This window comes from Pseudophryne corroboree, chromosome 1, assembly GCF_028390025.1.
Source record: "Pseudophryne corroboree isolate aPseCor3 chromosome 1, aPseCor3.hap2, whole genome shotgun sequence".
NCBI classification, from domain to species: Eukaryota; Metazoa; Chordata; class Amphibia; order Anura; family Myobatrachidae; genus Pseudophryne; species Pseudophryne corroboree.
In genome coordinates this window covers 917240968-917261941 of record NC_086444.1, presented here as the reverse complement: position 1 = coordinate 917261941, position 20974 = coordinate 917240968, and the positions used below count along the sequence as shown (strand labels likewise).

The 20974-nt window shown below is 46.7% G+C and overlaps 1 protein-coding gene across 1 annotated transcript in view; it reads right to left on the bottom strand.

Moving 5' to 3' along the window:
- ABHD18 (abhydrolase domain containing 18) overlaps window positions 1-20974 on the bottom strand; it is a 94713-nt gene that overhangs the window by 16143 nt on the left and 57596 nt on the right. Inside the window, exon 6 of the mRNA XM_063920326.1 lies at window positions 3618-3702. Within this exon, the coding sequence (XP_063776396.1) occupies window positions 3618-3702 (85 nt within the window). The remainder of the gene's footprint in view (window positions 1-3617; window positions 3703-20974) is intronic.

The window sequence follows — 20974 nt, the reverse complement described above, 5'->3', positions numbered from 1 at the left end:
GCCGTGTTGCCGTAACACTTCCAGAGAAAGTGCTACGCTGATCAGCAACTGCTCTCTTGATCTCGCTTTTATGAGGAGATCGTCCAAGTATGGGATAATTGTGACCCCTTGCTTTCGCAGGAGTACCATCATTTCCGCCATTACCTTGGTAAATATTCTCTGTGCCGTGGAGAGACCAAACGGCAACGTCTGAAATTGGTAATGACAATCCTGTACCACAAATCTGAGGTATGCCTGATGAGGCGGATAAATGGGGACATGAAGGTATGCATCCTTTATGTCCAGAGACACCATAAAATCCCCCCCTTCCAGGCTTGCGATAACCGCTCTCAGCGATTCCATCTTGAACCGGAACCTTTTCAGGTACATGTTCAGGGATTTTAAATTCAATATGGGTCTGACCGAACCGTCCGGTTTCGGGACTACGAACATGGTCGAATAATAACCCCTTCCTTGTTGAAGGAGGGGAACCTTGACCACCACCTGTTGAAGATACAATTTGTGAATTGCAGTTAACACTAATTCCCTCTCGTGGGGGGAAGCTGGCAGGGCCGAATTGAGGTATCGGTGAGGGGGCATCTCTTCGAATTCCAGCTTGTATCCCTGAGACACAATCTCTATTGCCCAGGGATCCAACTGGGAGTGAACCCACTTGTGGCTGAATTTTCGAAGACGCGCCCCCACCGGGCCTAGCTCCACATGTGGAGCCCCAGCGTCATGCGGTGGATTTTGTAGAGGCCGGGGAGGACTTTTGTTCTTGGGAACTAGCTGTGTTGTGCAGCTTCTTTCCTCTGCCCCTGCCTCTGGCAAGAAAGGACGCACCTCGAACTTTGTTTTTCTGAGATCGAAAGGACTGCATTTGATAATACGGTGCTTTCTTAGGCTGTGAGGAAATATATGGCAAAAAATTTGACTTTCCAGCAGTAGCTGTGGAGACCAGGTCCGAGAGACCCTCCCCAAACAATTCCTCACCCTTGTAAGGTAAAACCTCCATATGCCTTTTTGAGTCGGCATCACCTGTCCATTGCAGAGTCCACAGGACCCTTCTGGCAGAAATCGACATAGCATTGATTCTAGAGCCCAGAAGACTAATGTCTCTTTGAGCATCTCTCATATATATAGGACAGCGTCCTTAATATGCCCCAGGGTCATTAATATAGTATCCTTGTCTAAGGTATCAAGTTCCACGGATAAGGTATCCGTCCATGCTGCAGCACTACACACCCAGGCCGACGCGATTGTCGGCCTCAGTAAGGTACCTGAATGTGTATAAATGGACTTCAGGGTACCCTCCTGTTATCTATCCGCAGCATCTTTGAGGCTAGCCGTATCCTGTGACGGCAGGGCTACCTTCCTGGACAAGCGTGTTAAAGCCTTGTCCACTCTAGGGGAGGATTCCCAGCGTAACCTGTCCGTTGGCGGGAAAGGATACGCCATAAGAATCCTTTTGGAAATCTGCAGTTTTTTATCTGGAGATTCCCAAGCCTTTTCACATAACTCATTTAGCTCATGTGAGGGGGGAAAGGTTACCTGTGGCTTCTTTTCCCCATACATATGAACCCTCCTGTCAGGGACTGGGGTTTCCTCTGTGATGTGCAACACATCCTTAATTGCTATAATCATATAACGGAAGGATTTAGCCAATTTTGGCTGTATTTTTGCATCATCGTAGTCGATACTGGAGTCAGAATCCATGTCGGTATCCGTGTCAACAATTTGGGATAGTGGCGCTTCTGAGACCCTGACGGCCTCTGCGACATAGGATCAGGCACCCTGACTGTCCTAAGGCTTCAGCTTTTTCTAACCTTTTATGTAAGGAATTCACACTATCATTTAAAACCTTCCACATATCCATCCAATCAGGTGTCGGTGCCGTCGGCAGAGACACCACATTCATTTGCTCCCGCTCTGCTTCCACATAGCCTTCATCAGACATGTCGACACAAGCGTACCGACACACCACACACATAGGGAATGCCCTTTTTGAAGACCGTTCCCCCACCAGGCCCTTTGGAGAGATAGAGAGAGAGTATGCCAGCACACACCCCAGCGCTATAACCCAGGATTAACACAGTAACTTAATGTTAACCCAGTAGCTGCTGTATGTTGTGTTTTTGCGCCTAATTTATGTGCCCCCCCCCCCCCCCCCCTCTTTTTACCCTCTTCTACCGTGAATCTGCAGGGGAGAGCCTGGGGAGCTTCTTCTCAGCGGAGCTGTGGAGAAAAAATGGCGCTGGTGAGTGCTGAGGGAGAAGCCCCGCCCCCTCGACGGCGAGCTTCTGTCCCGCTCAAATATGCATTTTCTTGGCGGGGGCTCATACATATATACAGTGCCCAACTGTATATATGTGTACTTTTGCCAAAAGAGGTCCATATGCTGCCCAGGGCGCCCCCCCTGCGCCCTGCACCCTTACAGTGACCGGAGTATGTGAGGTGTGTGGGAGCAATGGCGCACAGCTGCAGTGCTGTGCGTTACCTCAGTGAAGAACGGAGTCTTCTGCCGCCGATTTCGAAGTCTTCTTGCTTCTCATACTCACCCGGCTTCTGTCTTCCGGCTCTGCGAGGGGGACGGCGGCGCGGCTCTGGGATCGGACGACGAGGGTGAGATCCTGTGTACGATCCCTCTGGAGCTAATGGTGTCCAGTAGCCTAAGAAGCAGGACCTAGCTTCAGAGAGTAGGGCTGCTTCTCTCCCCTCTGTCCCACGATGCAGGGAGTCTGTTGCCAGCAGAGCTCCCTGAAAATAATATTATGCAAACTTTTGCCAAAGAGGTCTCTAATTGCTGCCCAGGGCGCCCCCCCCTGCGACCTGCACCCTACAGTGAACGGAGTATGTGGGTTTAGTATGGGAGCAATGGCGCACAGCTGCAGTGCTGTGCACTACCTCATATGAAGACTGGAGTCTTCTGCCGCCAATTTCGAAGTCTTCTTGCTTCTGTCACCGGCTTCTGTCTTCTGGCTCTGTGAGGGGGACGGCGGCGCGGCTCCGGGATCGGACGACCAAGGGTACGATCCTGTGTACGATCCCTCTGGAGCTAATAGTGTCCAGTAGCCTAAGAAGCAGGACCTATCTTCAGTGAGTAGGGCTGCTTCTCTCCCCTCAGTCCCACGTAGCAGAGAGTCTGTTGCCAGCAGATCTCTCTGAAAATAAAAAACCTAACAAAATACTTTCTTTTTAGCAAGCTCAGGAGAGCTCACTAAGTAGCACCCAGCTCGTCCGGGCACAGATTCAAACTGAGGTCTGGAGGAGGGACATAGAGGGAGGAGCCAGAGCACACCAGTATCCAAATTCTTTCTTAAAGTGCCCATGTCTCCTGCGGAGCCCGTCTATTCCCCATGGTCCTTACGGAGTCCCCAGCATCCACTAGGACGTTAGAGAAAAGGGCTTGTATAGCAAACAATGAAACACGTCATTGGGGTCTGGCATTATGCACTGCATAACCTGAGCAGTCTCTTCACTCTCTGTGCTACTCCAATCTGTGCCTTACACAAATAATGTAATACTTCACAGAAATGTGCCAAAATTGCAATATTAGTGAACTTTGCGCAATAACAGAAAGAAAAGACTCATTTATTAGCCAAACTGTGCCACAATAGTTTATGAATTAAAAAGGATATAATAAGGATTCTCTAGTAACAGGGAAGCCATGCCAGCTTCTTTCAGCATAGGTCGGGCCATTAGTGTTCTCCGCCTCCAGTAGTACTAAAGAGGAGGAAATATACAACGCATTATTCTCAGAGCTGCTGTATTCCGAAGGATGAACTAATGTATACTATTATACATGTTCATTCACAAATTTAAAAAGAGGATTTTGGTACTTACCGATAAATCCATTTCTCTGAATCCACTAGGACAGTGGCTTAACAAAAAGATTAAGGAACTAATGGGCAAGAAAAGGCGAGCATTTAAAAAATACAAATCTGACGGGGAAGCAGAGTCATTTCAGCACTATAAGGAATGTAACAAAAATTGCAAAAAGGAAATAAGAGCGGCTAAAGTAGAAACTGAAAAACTAGTAGCAAAGGAAAGCAAAGCAAATCCCAAAAAATTCTTTAAATACATCAATAGCAAGAGATTAAAAAAGGAGAGTATAGGCCCTTTGAAGGACACGTTGGGAGTCTTAAGCAAAAATGATAATGACATAGCGAACACACTAAATGAGTTTTTTTCAACAGTATTCACTAGAGAGGACCCAATTCAGGGACTGACACACAATCTCAATAAGGACAATATCACACTGATAGGTACTTATTTAAGCGAGGAAGTAGTCTGTCACCGATTAAAACATTTAAAGATTAATAAATCACCAGGGCCCGATGGTATTCATCCAAGGGTTCTAATGGAGCTTCACTCTGAACTGGCAAAACCGCTATCTCTGATCTTTGAGGATTCAGTTATATCAGGTATGGTTCCCAAAGACTGGCGTATAGCGGAAGTAGTGCCTATATTCAAAAAGGGAAGTAAAGCTGAACCAGGTAATTATAGACCAGTTAGTCTTACATCTATAGTGGGGAAAGTATTGGAAGGTATTCTAAGAGATAGTATTCAGAAGTTCCTTGAAACCAATAAGGTCATTAAAAGGAATCAACATGGGTTTATGAAGGACAGATCCTGTCAAACCAACTTACTTGGCTTTTATGAAACAGTAAGCGCAAACCTAGATCAGGGTAAAGACGTGGATGTAATCTTTTTAGACTTTGCCAAAGCGTTTGATACTGTACCACACATGAGACTTATATACAAGCTACAAGAATCAGGGCTAGGAAGCACAATATGCACTTGGGTCAAAAACTGGTTAGATAATAGGAAGCAGCGCGTTGTGGTTAATGGATATTTTTCAACTTGGACTGAAGTGCTAAGTGGTGTGCCGCAAGGCTCAGTATTAGGACCGCTATTGTTCAATATTTTCATTAACGACCTAACAGAAGGTCTAGAGAGCATGGTGTCAATTTTTGCAGATGATACCAAATTGTGTAAGGCTATAAATACAGAGGAGGATGCCGAGTCTCTTCAGAACGACTTAGTTAAATTAGAAGCATGGGCAGCCAAATGGAAAATGCGCTTCAACACAGACAAGTGTAAGGTAATGCACTGTGGTAACAAGAACAAAAATTACACCTACCTACTAAATGGGGTAAAACTAGGGGATTCTGTACTGGAAAAGGACTTAGGTGTCCTCATAGATAGCAAGCTAAGCAGTAGTACCCAAAGTAGGACTGCAGCAAAGAAGGCTAATAAGATATTAGCATGCATAAAACGGGGTATTGATGCTAGGGACGAGAGTATTATACTCCCATTATATAAATCACTAGTGAGGCCACACCTTGAATACTGTGTACAGTTCTGGGCACCGTACTACAAAAAGGATATCCTGGAGCTTGAAAAGGTACAGAGGAGGGCGACCAAACTAATTAAGGGCATGGAGACGATGGAATACAAGGAAAGGCTTGAAAGACTAGGCATGTTTACATTGGAAAAGCAAAGACTAAGAGGGGATATGATCAACATCTACAAATATATAAGGGGACAATACTCAGAGCTTGCGCGGGACCTGTTTTTGGTTAGATCAACACAGAGGACTCGTGGACACTCGCTCAGGTTAGAGGAGAGGAGATTCCGCACAATACGGCGTAAAGGCTTTTTCACGGTAAGGACAATACGTGTTTGGAATTCCCTGCCCGAGGGAGTTGTAATGGCGGAATCTGTCAACACCTTTAAGAATGGGTTAGATAAATTCCTATTGGATAAGGATATCCAGGGGTATGGTGCATAGTCATGCATTATAGTTACTATTTAGTCAAATCATCATGCAGAGGACACCACAAATAGGTTGAACTCGATGGTTTTCAACCTCAGATACTATGTTACTATGTTACTATGTTAGTGGTTCTCAACCTCGGACCTCAAGTATCCCCAACAGTTCATGTTTTCCAGGTCACCTAGCAGTTGTACAGGTGTATTTATTAATCACTGACACATTTTAAAAGACCCACAGGTGGAGCAAATTATTTTACTTGCAATCCTGTGAGGAGACCTGGGAAACATGAACAGTTGGGGGTACTTGAGGACCGCGGTTGAGAACCACTGCACTAGGGGACACTGGAACTCTTCAGACAGCTGGGGTGTGAAGTATGCAGACCGGAGATAGCACAATCAAATAACAAATTTACACACAGCTGGCTCCTCCCCCTTCATGCCCCATAATCCCTCAGATTGAAAAATTTAACGGAGAGAAGAGGTAACATGAAAACTAATAGGCCCTACACACTTAAAGATTTTACTGAACGATATGGATGTGTGAACTCGTTCATATCATTCAGTGTGTAGGCACCAATGAGGAACGAAACGTGGCCCCACACTTGTTCATCGTTTGTGCCGGCTCGTTCATACCTGCAGTCCAATATGGACAATCTCGTCCATATTAGCATGCAGGTCTATGGAGCTGCGCGACGGGGGGAGTGAAGAATCGTATCGGCTGTCGGGCAGCTTGGCGGCGGGTCGCCGAGTGGTGTAGGGCCCTTAAGGCCCTATGGAGAGGAACCACCCATAGCAACAAGTCAAACAGCAACCAAGAACCATTAACATAATAATGAAAACTCTTTGAACTAACTTTAACTAGAACACGCAGGTTGACAGCACCAAGGCGGGCGTCCAGTGTCCCCGAGTGGATTCAGAGAAATGGATTTATCGGTAAGTACCAAAATCCTCTTTTCTCTTTCATCCACTAGGGGACAATGGAACTCTTCAGACAGCTGGGGACGTCCCAAAGACACTCCCATGGGCGGGAGTGATGTCCGAAGACTGCAGAACCAAACGTCCAAACCTGGTATCCCTAGACGCAAACGTATCAAACTTGTAGAATTGAGTGAACATGTGTGCTGATGACCACGTTGCAGCTCTACAAAGTTGGGTAGTGGAAGCTCCTCTAGCCGCCCATGAAACGCCCACTGATCTAGTGGTATGAGTACCTACCCGAAATGGGACCCTCTTACCACTACAGATATAAGCCTGTCTGATGGTAAATCGTATCCATCTGGCTAGAGTCGGTTTAGAAGCCGGCCAACCTTCTTGGGCCCATCATAGAGAACAAAGTTAGACTTTCTAATAGAGATCGTAGCCTGTACGTAAATTCTTAAGGCTCTGACCACATCAAATGACAAGTCCCCTTCCGCAAATCCCAGGAAGGAGGGGACCCCTATAGGCTGGTTAATGTGGAAACCTGAAACCACCTTAGGGAGAAACTCCACTTTTGTACGGAGCTCTGCTCTGTCCTCATGAAAAACAAGAAAGGGACTTTTACATGATAGAGCTCCCAACTCTGAGACCCTTCTTGCTGATGCCAAAGCTAAGAGCAGGGTAACTTTCCAGGATATATATTTATGCTTTCTCCTAAGTCTCGAAAACTGACGATTTCAAAAATTCGAGCATTAAATTTAGATCCCACGGAGCCGTGGGAGGACGAAAAGGTGGTTGCATCCTTAGCACACCTTGTAAAAATGTCTGAACCTCCTGTAAGGACGCCAGACGTTGTGGAAACAGAATAGAGAGGGTCGACATTTGTACCTTCAAGGATCCCAACCTCAAACCTCTATCTAAACCATAAAAGTCTATTAAGGCAGAACTCTCTGGAATTCCACCCTTTAGACAGACACCAGTCCATGTACTATTCTATAATAATGTGCCGAAGTGATTGGCTTCCTTGCAGCTAACATGGTGGGGATAGCTGATTTCGGAATACCCCCGTCTCCTAGAATCCTGGTCTCAAGAACCATGCCGTCAAACGTAGACGGTTCAGGTCTGGGTGAAGAAATAGACCTTGTGACAAGAGGTCTTCTCTCTGAGGCAGCCTCCACGGATCTTCCGCCAGAAGTCCCGTCAGGTCCGAGCACCAACTCCTGCGAGGCCAGTCTGGTGCTATTAAAATCACCCACACTCTTTACTTTTTCACCTTCTTTAACACTCTTGGTAAAAGGGGAAACGGTGGAAGGATGAACACCAGGTCGTATGACCAGGGAATTGCCAGCGCGACCACCGCTGCTGGATCCCGCGTCCTGGCCACATACCTTGGTAATTGAGGATTGTTTCGAGAGGCCATTACCGATGGGTCCACGGTTACCTTGACTAGTTTTCTGAGCCTAGGCACAACATGATTTATTAGCATAAACCCTTCATCTACTGTTCTCAGCTGCAATACAATACAGAGAACAATACAGCAGGGGATTAAGTCATTACAGCAGGGGATTAAGTCCGACTGGCCAGTCTCAGTTAATCCTATTAAAGGTCAAGATAAACGTGGACCCATCTGTAGGTCTATTTGCAGTAGTCCCCACCGTCGTACTACTGTTTCGAAAACCAGTGGATGCAGACTCCACTCCCTGGATGCATATCTTGGCGACTGATACAGTCTGCTTTCCAATTTTCCACTCCTGGAGTGAAGACTGCTAAAAGGATTATGTTGCGCTTTTCTGTCCAAGACAGGATTCTTGTGGCCTCCCTTAAAGCCATGAGGCTTTTTGTTCCTCCCTGACGGTTTATGTATGCCGTTACATTGTCCGACTGTACTCTCATCTGTTGAGCCCTCACAAGGTCCTCTGCCAGAAGAAGTGCATTGTAAACAGCTTAGTTCCAAAATATTTATTAGAAATCTGCTCTCCTGCAGTGACCATCTTCCCTGGAACTGATGGTTTTCCAGTTCAGCTCCCCATCCTCTGAGACTGTCATCTGTTGTCAGAATCTTCTAATCCCAAATTCCAAACCTCCTTCCCGCCGCTAGATTCTTGTGGACTATCAAATCAACGAGGTTCTGGCCTGGGGCGACAGGCGAATCCTTAGGTGGAGAAGCCAATGCTTGCCTGCCCCCTGAGCAATCAGATTCAGCTGAAAAGGTCTGGAATGAAGCCTGCCGTATTGGATCGCTTAGAAGGATGCTTATCTTTCCAAGAAGCTTTAAACAAAGATGCAGAGAGACGGTCTGGTCCTGTAGAACCTGACATACCATTTCCTTGATGTCTAGAATCTTGTCTTCTGGGAGAAACACTTTCAGATGTATCGTATCTAAAATGAGACCCAGGAATTGAATCCTCTACGTTGGTTGTAGGTTGGTTTTTTGGAATTCACGATCCAGCCGCGTCGAATCAGAAACTGATGAGTGGTTAGAGCATCCTGGATTAACTGATCCTGAAAGTAAGCCTTGATCAGAAAGTCATCCAGATATGGGATTATCGTTACCCCTAACGATCTCAACTTCGCGGCCATGACTGCCATGATCTTCGTGAAGATTCTCGGAGCTGATGATAGGCCGAATAGTAGGGCTCTGAACTGGTATTGATTCTTGCCCACTGCAAAACGTAAATAGGCTTGGTGTGTGACATGAAGGTACACATTCTTTATGTCCATGAACACCATGAACTCTTCCTGTTCCAGTCCTGCAATAACAGACTGTATTGACTACATCTTGAACCTGTAAAATTTCAGGAACTAATTCAGAACTTTTAAATTGAGAATTGGCATGACAGACCCATCCGGTTTTGGCTCTACAAAAAGATTTGAATAAAATCCTGTTCCTCTTTGAGAAGTCAGGACAGGCATAATTACTTTCGTTTGAAGTTACATTTGAATCGCCGCATCTAATGTCCTCGCTTTCTGAGGACACCTCTGGTGAGGTTTCGGCCCAGGTATCCAATCCTTCCAACCGTGCGCCCACCAAGAGGAGCTGGGAGACCGTCATGCCATGGTCTTGTCAGCAGGTTTGGATCCAGCTTTCTGGTTGCGGTCTGGGAACAGCCTCTACCTTGGTTTCCACGAGCTTGACCGCCAAAATTTCTTCCTCTAGCTCGAAAGGATTGAGACCTAAATGAATTGAACACCGGATCAGAATAATTTCTTCTGACCGGTGGCGTGGTTCTAGGATATGTAGTAGGCAGAAAAATGGGATTTCCCCGCTGTGAAATCCACTTGTCTATTTCCAGACCGAATAAAGTCTCCCCTACAAAGGGTATCGCCTACACTGCCTTCTTGGAATCAGAATCCACTTGCCATTCTCTGAGCCACAGAATCCTTCTGGCCGATATGGCTGAAACTGAGATGCGTGATGCTATTTTGCTAGCATCCTTTGTAGCCTGGCAAATGTACGTAACAAACTCACGGATATGCTCCGCTAGCCTCACTATTTCCTCTTGGCTGTTACCTTCCACTACAGCCTGAACAATATGACTAGCCCATGCTACAATAGCCTTGGACACCCAAGCACTAATAATTGTTGGTCTGTGTGATGCTCCAGCAGCCACAAAGATAGATTTTAATGCCGTATCCTACTTACGATCCGACACATCCTTTAGTGTAGTCACGTTTGGTATCGGTAAATTTTTTGACAGTATTGCCAGGGAGGCATCCACAATCGGCAGGACCTCCCACTTAGACATGACACCTTTAGGTAGTGGGTAATTAGCCGTAAACTTTTTTGGAATTTGGACGCGTTTATCAGGCTGCTTCCGGGTCATTCCACATCAAATCAACACAGCCATTTTCATGACCATCACCGATTTCAATGAAATTTGCTGTGCTTGTTAGGTCTGACGAGAAACTAATTTACACCAAATTTCAACATCATAGGTTGGATATTTTTGGAGGTGGAGCCATTTAAAAATGAACAAAATATGCAATTTTACTGCAGCGGGGGTCTTTTCGTTTGCCTGTAACTTGAGTTCTAATTAAGACAGAGAGATGAAATTAGTGTCATTTTGAACCTTATGACTAGCTCTTTTCACTTCAATTTTAATTTAGTAAGATAGTACTAAAAAAAGTTTAATAACCTTTGACCTCAATTTTTTTAAAATAGGGAATTTTTAATTTTTTTTAATGAGTTCTCCCATATTTCATTTAAATATGTACCAAATTTCACTTTGGGACTCCCATGGGATAATGCAATAACAATAATTTACTGACAAGCAGGCAGCTAGATTATAATAAGATTTTACTTACCGATAAATCTATTTCTCGTAGTCCGTAGCGGATGCTGGGGACTCCGTCAGGACCATGGGGAATAGCGGCTCCGCAGGAGACAGGGCACAAAAGTAAAAGCTTTAGGATCAGGTGGTGTGCACTGGCTCCTCCCCCTATGACCCTCCTCCAAGCCTCAGTTAGGATACTGTGCCCGGACGAGCGTACACAATAAGGAAGGATTTTGAATCCCGGGTAAGACTCATACCAGCCACACCAATCACACTGTACAACCTGTGATCTGAACCCAGTTAACAGCATGATAACAGCGGAGCCTCTGAAAAGATGGCTCACAACAATAATAACCCGATTTTTGTAACAATAACTATGTACAAGTATTGCAGACAATCCGCACTTGGGATGGGCGCCCAGCATCCACTACGGACTATGAGAAATAGATTTATCGGTAAGTAAAATCTTATTTTCTCTGACGTCCTAGTGGATGCTGGGGACTCCGTCAGGACCATGGGGATTATACCAAAGCTCCCAAACGGGCGGGAGAGTGCGGATGACTCTGCAGCACCGAATGAGAGAACTCCAGGTCCTCTTTAGCCAGGGTATCAAATTTGTAGAATTTTACAAACGTGTTCTCCCCCGACCACGTAGCTGCTCGGCAGAGTTGTAATGCCGAGACCCCTCGGGCAGCCGCCCAGGATGAGCCCACCTTCCTTGTGGAATGGGCCTTGACAGATTTAGGCTGTGGCAGGCCTGCCACAGAATGTGCAAGTTGAAATGTGCTACAAATCCAACGAGCAATCGTCTGCTTAGAAGCAAGAGCACCCAGTTTGTTGGGTGCATACAGGATAACAGCGAGTCAGTTTTCCTGACTCCAGCCGTCCTGGAAACCTATATTTTCAGGGCCCTGACAACATCTAGCAACTTGGAGTCCTCCAAGTCCCTAGTAGCCGCAGGTACCACAATAAGCTGGTTCAGGTGAAACGCTGACACCACCTTGGGAAGAAACTGGGGACGAGTCCGCAGCTCTGCCCTGTCCGAATGGACAATCAGATATGGCTTTTGTGAGACAAAGCCGCCAATTCTGACACTCGCCTGGCCGAGGCCAGGGCCAACAGCATGGTCACTTTTCATGTGAGATATTTCAAATCCACAGATTTGAGCGGTTTAAAATGTGATTTGAGGAATCCCAGAACTACGTTGAGATCCCACAGTGCCACTGGAGGCACAAAAAGGGGGTTGTATATGCAATACTCCCTTGACAAACTTCTGGACTTCAGGAACTGAAGCCAATTCTTTCTGGAAGAAAATTGACAGGGCCGAAATTTGAACCTTAATGGACCCCAATTTGAGGCCCATAGACACTCCTGTTTGCAGGAAATGCAGGAATCGACCGAGTTGAAATTTCTTCGTGGGGCCTTCCTGGCCTCACACCACGCAACATATTTTCGCCACATGTGGTGATAATGTTTTGCGGTCACCTCCTTCCTGGCTTTGACCAGGGTAGGAATGACCTCTTCCGGAATGCCTTTTTCCCTTAGGATCTGGCGTTCCACCGCCATGCCGTCAAACGCAGCCGCGGTAAGTCTTGGAACAGACCTGGTACTTGCTGAAGCAAGTCCCTTCTTAGCGGCAGAGGCCATGAGTCCTCTGTGAGCATTTCTTGAAGTTCCGGGTGCCACGTCCTTCTTGGCCAATCCGGAGCCACGAGTATAGTTCTTACTCCTCTACGTCTTATAATTCTCAGTACCTTGGTTATGAGAAGCAGAGGAGGGAACACATACACCGACTGGTACACCCACGGTGTTACCAGAACGTCCACAGATATTGCTTGAGGGTCTCTTGACCTGGCGCAATACCTGTCCAGTTTTTTGTTCAGGCGGGACGCCATCATGTCCACCTTTGGTCTTTCCCAACGGTTCACAATCATGTGGAATACTTCCCGATGAAGTCCCCACTCTCCCGGGTGGAGGTCGTGCCTGCTGAGGAAGTCAGCTTCCCAGTTGTCCACTCCCGGAATGAACACTGCTGACAGTGCTATCACATGATTTTTCGCCCAGCGAAGAATCCTTGCAGTTTCTGCCATTGCCCTCCTGCTTCTTGTGCCGCCCTGTCTGTTTACGTGGGTGACTGCCGTGATGTTGTCCCACTGGATCAATACCGGCTGACCTTGAAGCAGAGGTCTTGCTAAGCTTAGAACATTGTAAATTGCCCTTAGCTCCAGTATATTTATGTGGAGAGAAGTCTCTAGACTTGATCACACTCCCTGGAAATTTTTTCCCTGTGTGACTGCTCCCCAGCCTCTCAGGCTGGCATCCGTGGTCACCAGGACCCAGTCCTGAATGCCGAATCTGCGGCCCTTTAGTAGATGAGCACTCTGCAGCCACCGCAGAAGAAACACCCTTGTCCTTGGAGACAGGGTTATCCGCTGATGCATCTGAAGATGCGATCCGGACCATTTTTCCAGCAGATCCCACTGAAAAGTTCTTGCGTGAAATCTACCGAATGGAATCACTTCGTAAGAAGCCACCATTTTTCCCAGGACCCTTGTGCAATGATGCACTGACACTTTTCCTGGTTTTAGGAGGTTCCTGACTAGCTCGGATAACTCCCTGGCTTTCTTCTCCGGGAGAAACACCTTTTTCTGGACTGTGTCCAGAATCATCCCTAGGAACAGCAGACGTGTCGTCTGAAACAGCTGCGGTTTTGGAATATTTAGAATCCACCCGTGCTGTCGTAGAACTACTTGAGATAGTGCTACTCCGACCTCCAACTGTTCTCTGGACCTTGCCCCTATCAGGAGATCGTCCATTTTCTTTGAAGAAGAATCATCATTTCGGCCATTACCTTGGTAAGGACCCGGGGTGCCGTGGACAATCCAACCGGCAGCGTCTGAAACTGATAGTGACAGTTCTGTACCACGAACCTGAGGTACCCTTGGTGAGAAGGGCAAATTGGGACATGGAGGTAAGCATCCCTGATGTCCCGGGACACCATATAGTCCCCTTCTTCCTGGTTCGCTATCACTGCTCTGAGTGACTCCATCTTGATTTGAACCTTTGTATGTAAGTGTTCAACTATTTCAGATTTAGAATAGGTCTCACCGAGCCGTCTGGCTTCAGTACCACAATATAGTGTGGAATAATACCCCTTTCCTTGTTGTAGGAGGGGTACTTTGATTATCACCTGCTGGGAATACAGCTTGTGAATTGTTTCCACTACTGCCTCCCTGTCGGAGGGAGACATTGGTAAAGCAGACTTCAGGAACCTGCGAGGGGGAGACGTCTTGAATTTCCAATCTGTACCCCTGGGATACTACTTGTAGGATCCAGGGGTCCACTTGCGAGTGAGCCCACTGCGTGCTGAAACTCTTGAGACGACCCCCCCCCACCGCACCCGAGTCCGCTTGTACGGCCCCAGCGTCATGCTGAGGACTTGGCAGAAGCGGTGGAGGGCTTCTGTTTCTGGGAATGGGCTGCCTGCTGCAGTCTTCTTCCCTTTCCTCTATCCCATGGCAGATATGACTGGCCTTTTGCCCGCTTACCCTTATGGGGACGAAAGGACTGAGGCTGAAAAGACGTTGTCTTTTTCTCCTTTATACGGCAATACTTCCATGTGCCGTTTGGAATCTGCATCACCTGACCACTGTCGTGTCCATAAACAACTTCTGGCAGATATGGACATCGCACTTACTCTTGATGCCAGAGTGCAAATATCCCTCTGTGCATCTCGCATATATAGAAATGCATCCTTTAAATGCTCTATAGTCAATAAAATACTGTCCCTGTCAAGGGTATCAATATTTTCAGTCAGGGAATCCGACCAAGCCACCCCAGCGCTGCACATCCAGGCTGAGGCGATCGCTGGTCGCAGTATAACACCAGTATGTGTGTATATACTTTTTAGGATATTTTCCAGCCTCCTATCAGCTGGCTCCTTGAGGGCGGCCCTATCTGGAGACGGTACCGCCACTTGTTTTGATAAGCGTGTGAGCGCCTTATCCACCCTAAGGGGTGTTTCCCAACGCGCCCTAACTTCTGGCGGGAAAGGGTATACCGCCAATAATTTTCTATCGGGGGAAACCCACGCATCATCACACACTTCATTTAATTTATCTGATTCAGGAAAAACTACAGGTAGTTTTTTCACACTCCACATAATACCCTTTTTTGTGGTACTTGTAGTATCAGAAATATGTAACACCTCCTTCATTGCCCTTAACAAGTAACGTGTGGCCCTAAAGGAAAATACGTTTGTTTCTTCACCGTCGACACTGGAGTCAGTGTCCGTGTCTGTGTCGACCGACTGAGATAAAAGGACGTTTTAACGCCCCTGACGGTGTTTGAGACGCCTGGACAGGTACTAATTGGTTTGCCGGCCGTCTCATGTCGTCAACCGACCTTGCAGCGTGTTGACATTATCACGTAATTCCTTAAATAAGCCATCCATTCCGGTGTCGACTCCCTAGAGAGTGACATCACCATTACAGGCAATTGCTCCGCCTCCTCACCAACATCGTCCTCATACATGTCGACACACACGTACCGACACACAGCACACACACAGGGAATGCTCTGATAGAGGACAGGACCCCACTAGCCCTTTGGGGAGACAGAGGGAGAGTTTGCCAGCACACACCAAAAACGCTATAATTATACAGGGACAACCTTTATATAAGTGTTTTTCCCTTATAGCATTTTAATATATATAGTCATATCGCCAAATAAGTGCCCCCCCTCTCTGTTTTAACCCTGTTTCTGTAGTGCAGTGCAGGGGAGAGCCTGGGAGCCTTCCCACCAGCATTTCTGTGAGGGAAAATGGCGCTGTGTGCTGAGGAGAATAGGCCCCGCCCCCTTTTCGGCGGGCTTCTTCTCCCGTTTTTCTGAGACCTGGCAGGGGTTAAATACATCCATATAGCCCCCAGGGGCTATATGTGATGTATTTTTAGCCAGAATAAGGTACTATCATTGCTGCCCAGGGCGCCCCCCCCAGCGCCCTGCACCCTCAGTGACCGCTGCTATGAAGTGTGCTGACAACAATGGCGCACAGCTGCAGTGCTGTGCGCTACCTTATGAAGACTGAAAAGTCTTCTGCCGCCGGTTTCTGGACCTCTTCACTTTTCGGCATCTGCAAGGGGTCGGCGGCGCGGCTCCGGGACGAACCCCAGGGTGAGACCTGTGTTCCGACTCCCTCTGGAGCTAATGGTGTCCAGTAGCCTAAGAAGCCAATCCATCCTGCACGCAGGTGAGTTCACTTCTCTCCCCTAAGTCCCTCGATGCAGTGAGCCTGTTGCCAGCAGGACTCACTGAAAATAAAAAACCTAACAAAACTTTTACTCTAAGCAGCTCTTTAGGAGAGCCACCTAGATTGCACCCTTCTCGGCCGGGCACAAAAATCTAACTGAGGCTTGGAGGAGGGTCATAGGGGGAGGAGCCAGTGCACACCACCTGATCCTAAAGCTTTTACTTTTGTGCCCTGACTCCTGCGGAGCCGCTATTCCCCATGGTCCTGACGGAGTCCCCAGCATCCACTAGGACGTCAGAGAAACAAAATTCTCACTTGCAGACAGTGTATTATTAAGTTTTGAAAAACCGCAATATAACCTTAATATATATAACAGACCAGGTTTTGTTCATGCTTTCCATGACTTTAGTTTTGAAGTTGCAGACAGAGTTTCTCTTTCTGTAATGGTGTACACACGTCCTGTTGTAGTCATTCGGTCTACTGTTGTTAGTATATCACAACAATGAAATAGAAGAATGTCGGGTTTCCCTGGGTATTTGTATGATGGGGATGGTCCTTGTGGGTGGAGAAATATACGTTATGGTAAGAACTTACCGTTGATAACGGTATTTATCCTATGTCCACAGGTTCCACGATAGCGGATTGGCACCAAACGATCACAAGCTTTCAGTCCTCCCAGGATGCAACGGGCCTGTCCATATATCCCCGCCCACTGGCTCAGGCAAATCAGTTGTATTCCAAAGTACAAGGCAGCAGCATCATGTAGAACCCTAATCAGGCGATAAGAACACACATGCACACCCTTCTGTACAAGAAGGAAGAGGTTAGTGAGTAGAAAGATCCTTAAATAAGGTGCGTCAGGGTGGGATTCCTGTGAAACCTGTGGACATAGGAGAAATACCGTTATCAACGGTAAGTTCTTACCATAACGTATAGTTCTCCGGCTGGGTCCACAGGTTATCCACAGGATAACCATGGGATTTCCCAAAGCAATTTTTAGTGGTGTGGACGCTCCTGATTGGACAGGAAAACCTTACGCCCTAATTCAGCGTCATGAGAGGCAAAAGTATCCAAGGCATAATGTCTAATGAATGTGTTAATGGAAGATCATGTGGCTGCCTTACATATCTGTTCTGCTGAAGCACCATGTTGTGCTGCCCATGAAAGACCTACCTTACGAGTAGAGTGAGCAGAGACATTAGCCGGAACAGGGAGATCAGCTCGAGAATATGCGTCTGAAATAGTAATTCGAAGCCATCTTGCTAGCGTCTGTTTAGTAGCAGGCCATCCACTCAAGTGAAATTCGTAGAGAATGAAGAGAGAATCTGTCTTTCTGACAGCACTGGTACAATCCACGTAGATCTTTAATGCCCGGACTACGTACAGCGACGCATCTCCCGAAGAAAGTCCCGATACCTGAAAAACCGGGACTACATTTTCTTCATTAAGGTGGAATTTAGACCCCACCTTAGGAAGATACCCAGATCTAGTTCTGAGAACTACTTTATCTGGATAAACAACAGAAAAGGAGATTTACATAACCATACTCCTAAATCTGATACTCTTCTAGCTGATGCCATAGTCAGCAGAAAGAGAACTTTAGATGTTAACCATTTAAGATCCACTTTATTAAGTGGTTCAAATGGAGCAACTTGAAGTGCTTTGAGGACTAGACTTAAGTCCCAAGACACTGTAGGAGGAACAAAAGAAGGTTGAAAGCGCAGCATTCCCTGGAACAAGTGTGCACATCCTGAAAATTTACAATTTTCTTTCGGAACCATGCAGTAAATGCTGACACTTGCGCTCTCAAGGAAGCCATCCTTAAACCTTTATCAATTCCTGCCTGAAGGAATGCTAGAACCCTGGAAACTCTGAAAGATTTCGGGTTCATAACTCTTTCATTGCACCAATAAAGACTGGCATTTATTGTCGGGATCTCCCAACTTGATATCCAAAAGGGTGTACTCTTGCCTAGATGGGATGTCTGTAGCCGCCAGGCTACTGACTTTCTTACCTTCTCTGACAGTACCACGTACTGTTTGTCTATTTTCCATCTAGCCCACCTACACCACCTGGTATTCACAGGTGGTCTCCAATCAGAGAATTTAACCAGGCACAACACTGCTTAACTTCCAACATCATATGAGATTGGACATAACCAGTGTGATGCGGCTGTAGATAGAAACAGATGCTGCAGAGTTCTTGAGTGGAATTGTGCATACTCCACCATGTCTACTGTTGACACCATCAAACCTATCATTCGCATTGCTACCTGAATTGATATTGACTGTGTAACAACTCCCCTGACTGTACCTTGGACATCTTGTTCCAAGGTAGATATTTTCTGCAGACTTGAATTCAGTACAGCCCGTTAAGTCATCCGTTGTGACGGAACCAGAGATGACTTTGCCAATTTATGAACCACCTGTGCCTCTGCAGACAAGTTATTGTCTGTTGGAGATCGCACAGAAGCCTTTCCTGTATTGTACCAGGATACAAAAGGTGGTTGAGTTATGGCAATTTTCTTATCCCCTGCTTACATAAACTGCCATAATCATATTGGTAAATACTCTGGGGCTGTGGCTAACCCAAAGGGTAAGGCCTAACTGAAATGTTGCTGAAGGATGGTAAACCTTGAGATAACCCTGCCAGACAGTGCTATAGGAGCCTGTAGGTAAGCATCCTGACTTACCCAGGAGTGCTAAGTAATCTACTGGCTCCCTGCCCAACTATGGAGTGCATTGTCTCCATGTGAACCATGGTATCCCAACTTAACTGTTTAGGCTTTTTGAGATTGAGAATGGAGCCAAGGATCCTTCTGACTCAAAACCAGTTTGGAGTAAACCCCCATTGCACATGGGTTATCGGATGACTATTCCTGACAAAAGCAATTTCTGAACTGCTTCATGCAAATCCCTCGCCTCTACCCGAGGAGGGCTGGACAGAAGAACCTTCGAAGAGGATGCTTCTTGAAAGGAAAGCATAAACTAGAGATACCGCTTCTTGCACCCATCTGTGCCAACTGAACACAGACTCATATGCAATAGGCACTAAAGTTAACTATTCATACTAACAAAAGTAGATCGAATTTTAGTACTGTATAACCCGTACTCAGTAGAGTGGGATACAGGGAGACTCGCCTCACTTCCAAGATCGATCAATACGTTAGCGAAGCTGAGTGGATCCAGATGCTACTAGTGTACACTGCCGCTCCAGTAACTTTTAGTGAACACAGTGTGTGACAGAGTGCATGCAGACGCACCGGTCATACAGACGCCTGTACTGCGACCGGGTCTCCTCATAGTAGCGCTTAGTGTACACAGACGCAGCGGCCTCGTGGTAGCTTCCGAGACGGAAGTGAGGCAACAGTTCATGGCGGGAGACCGACGGAAACTGGTCATGAACTGGGGGGAGGGGCGACCAGGAGAGCGTCTAACTCCCCACCGCTGACATCAACCCTAGTGATCGCAGCCTCATGCTATTCCTGGTGCCTTATGATCAGTAAGGCCTAGCGCTGGAGCACCCGTGGTGGCAGCACGCCAGCTACTGTTTGGTAGTCTCCTCCCAATACAGTGCGGCTGTGTCCGTATTCCCCTTCTAAGTGGAACCGATGCCTTACCTTCTCCCCGTGCTACGGCCACAGCCTGGTAAAGTCTGCTGGACCGACACAGACGCCCGTCGAGACAGCACTTGTACCGTGGGTAAGCGTTGTTGCGACCCGGCGGAGAGTTGTTGGAGCGACTCTTTCCAATATGCGTATAAGACACTGTTAGGAAAGATCACTCAAAAACATAGTAAAGACTATAAAAAATAAAATAAGAAAGCTTAGGGCTGCCAAAAAGCAGCAACCCTGTGACCATGGTCCGGCTCCTGCCGCACCAAACAAAAAACTGATTTGCCTGAGCCAGTGGGCGAGATATATGGATGGGCCTGTTGCATTCTGGGAGGACTGAAAGCTTGTGATCGTTTGGTGCCAATCCGCTATCGATCCATCATATCCCATTGTTATCCTGTGAATAACCTGTGGACCCAGCTGGAGAAAGTTGACCTTTACTAATTCGTACTTTTCATTTACGTCAAAAACACATGCTACCCACCACTCTGCATCATACACACAAGTGGCAAATCCTTTAATGTCTTTAAATTCTACTTCATCCTCCAGTAAACAAACTTGTTCCACTTTCGACGATGTAGAGTAGGAATAAACTTTAGTTGACAGAGTAGTTGTTTATAAGGGAATAAAGGAATGTAGTTTCTGGGTTCCAGCAATTGTGCGGGATTGCTCAAATCAAGCTTCCAGGAACTTCTCTTCTGCCTCGTAGTCAGCTGAACTGGCGTACTTGAAAGAGACAGCTGAAACATTCTCAAACAATTGTCGAGGTGTCATTATTTGTTGACTGTACGGCCTTTGGAGACTGGCTCGTGCAGCTAATCTTTTCACAATGCCACCAACTCCATCACATGCCCCTTTTCCATGGGAGGTGGCTGAAAAGTGTCACTCGGCTGGAATTCCAAAGTCTTGCTCGTGACAGCAAACATTAATGAAATTCTTTCGATTTTTATACTGAGAGGCAGCTCCATCTGAGAAATAAATGATATTTGTAACGATAGGATACTTTTCCTTAAGAAAATTTTTGAGTAACCCCTGGAATACATGAACTGCAACAGTATCATGGTGAAGACAGTCTGATATAATAACAAAGCTGACATGCTTTAGACTCCCTGCCTCATCTATGAAGTATGCTACACAAGGATGAAAAGTTGCTTGTGCGTTATT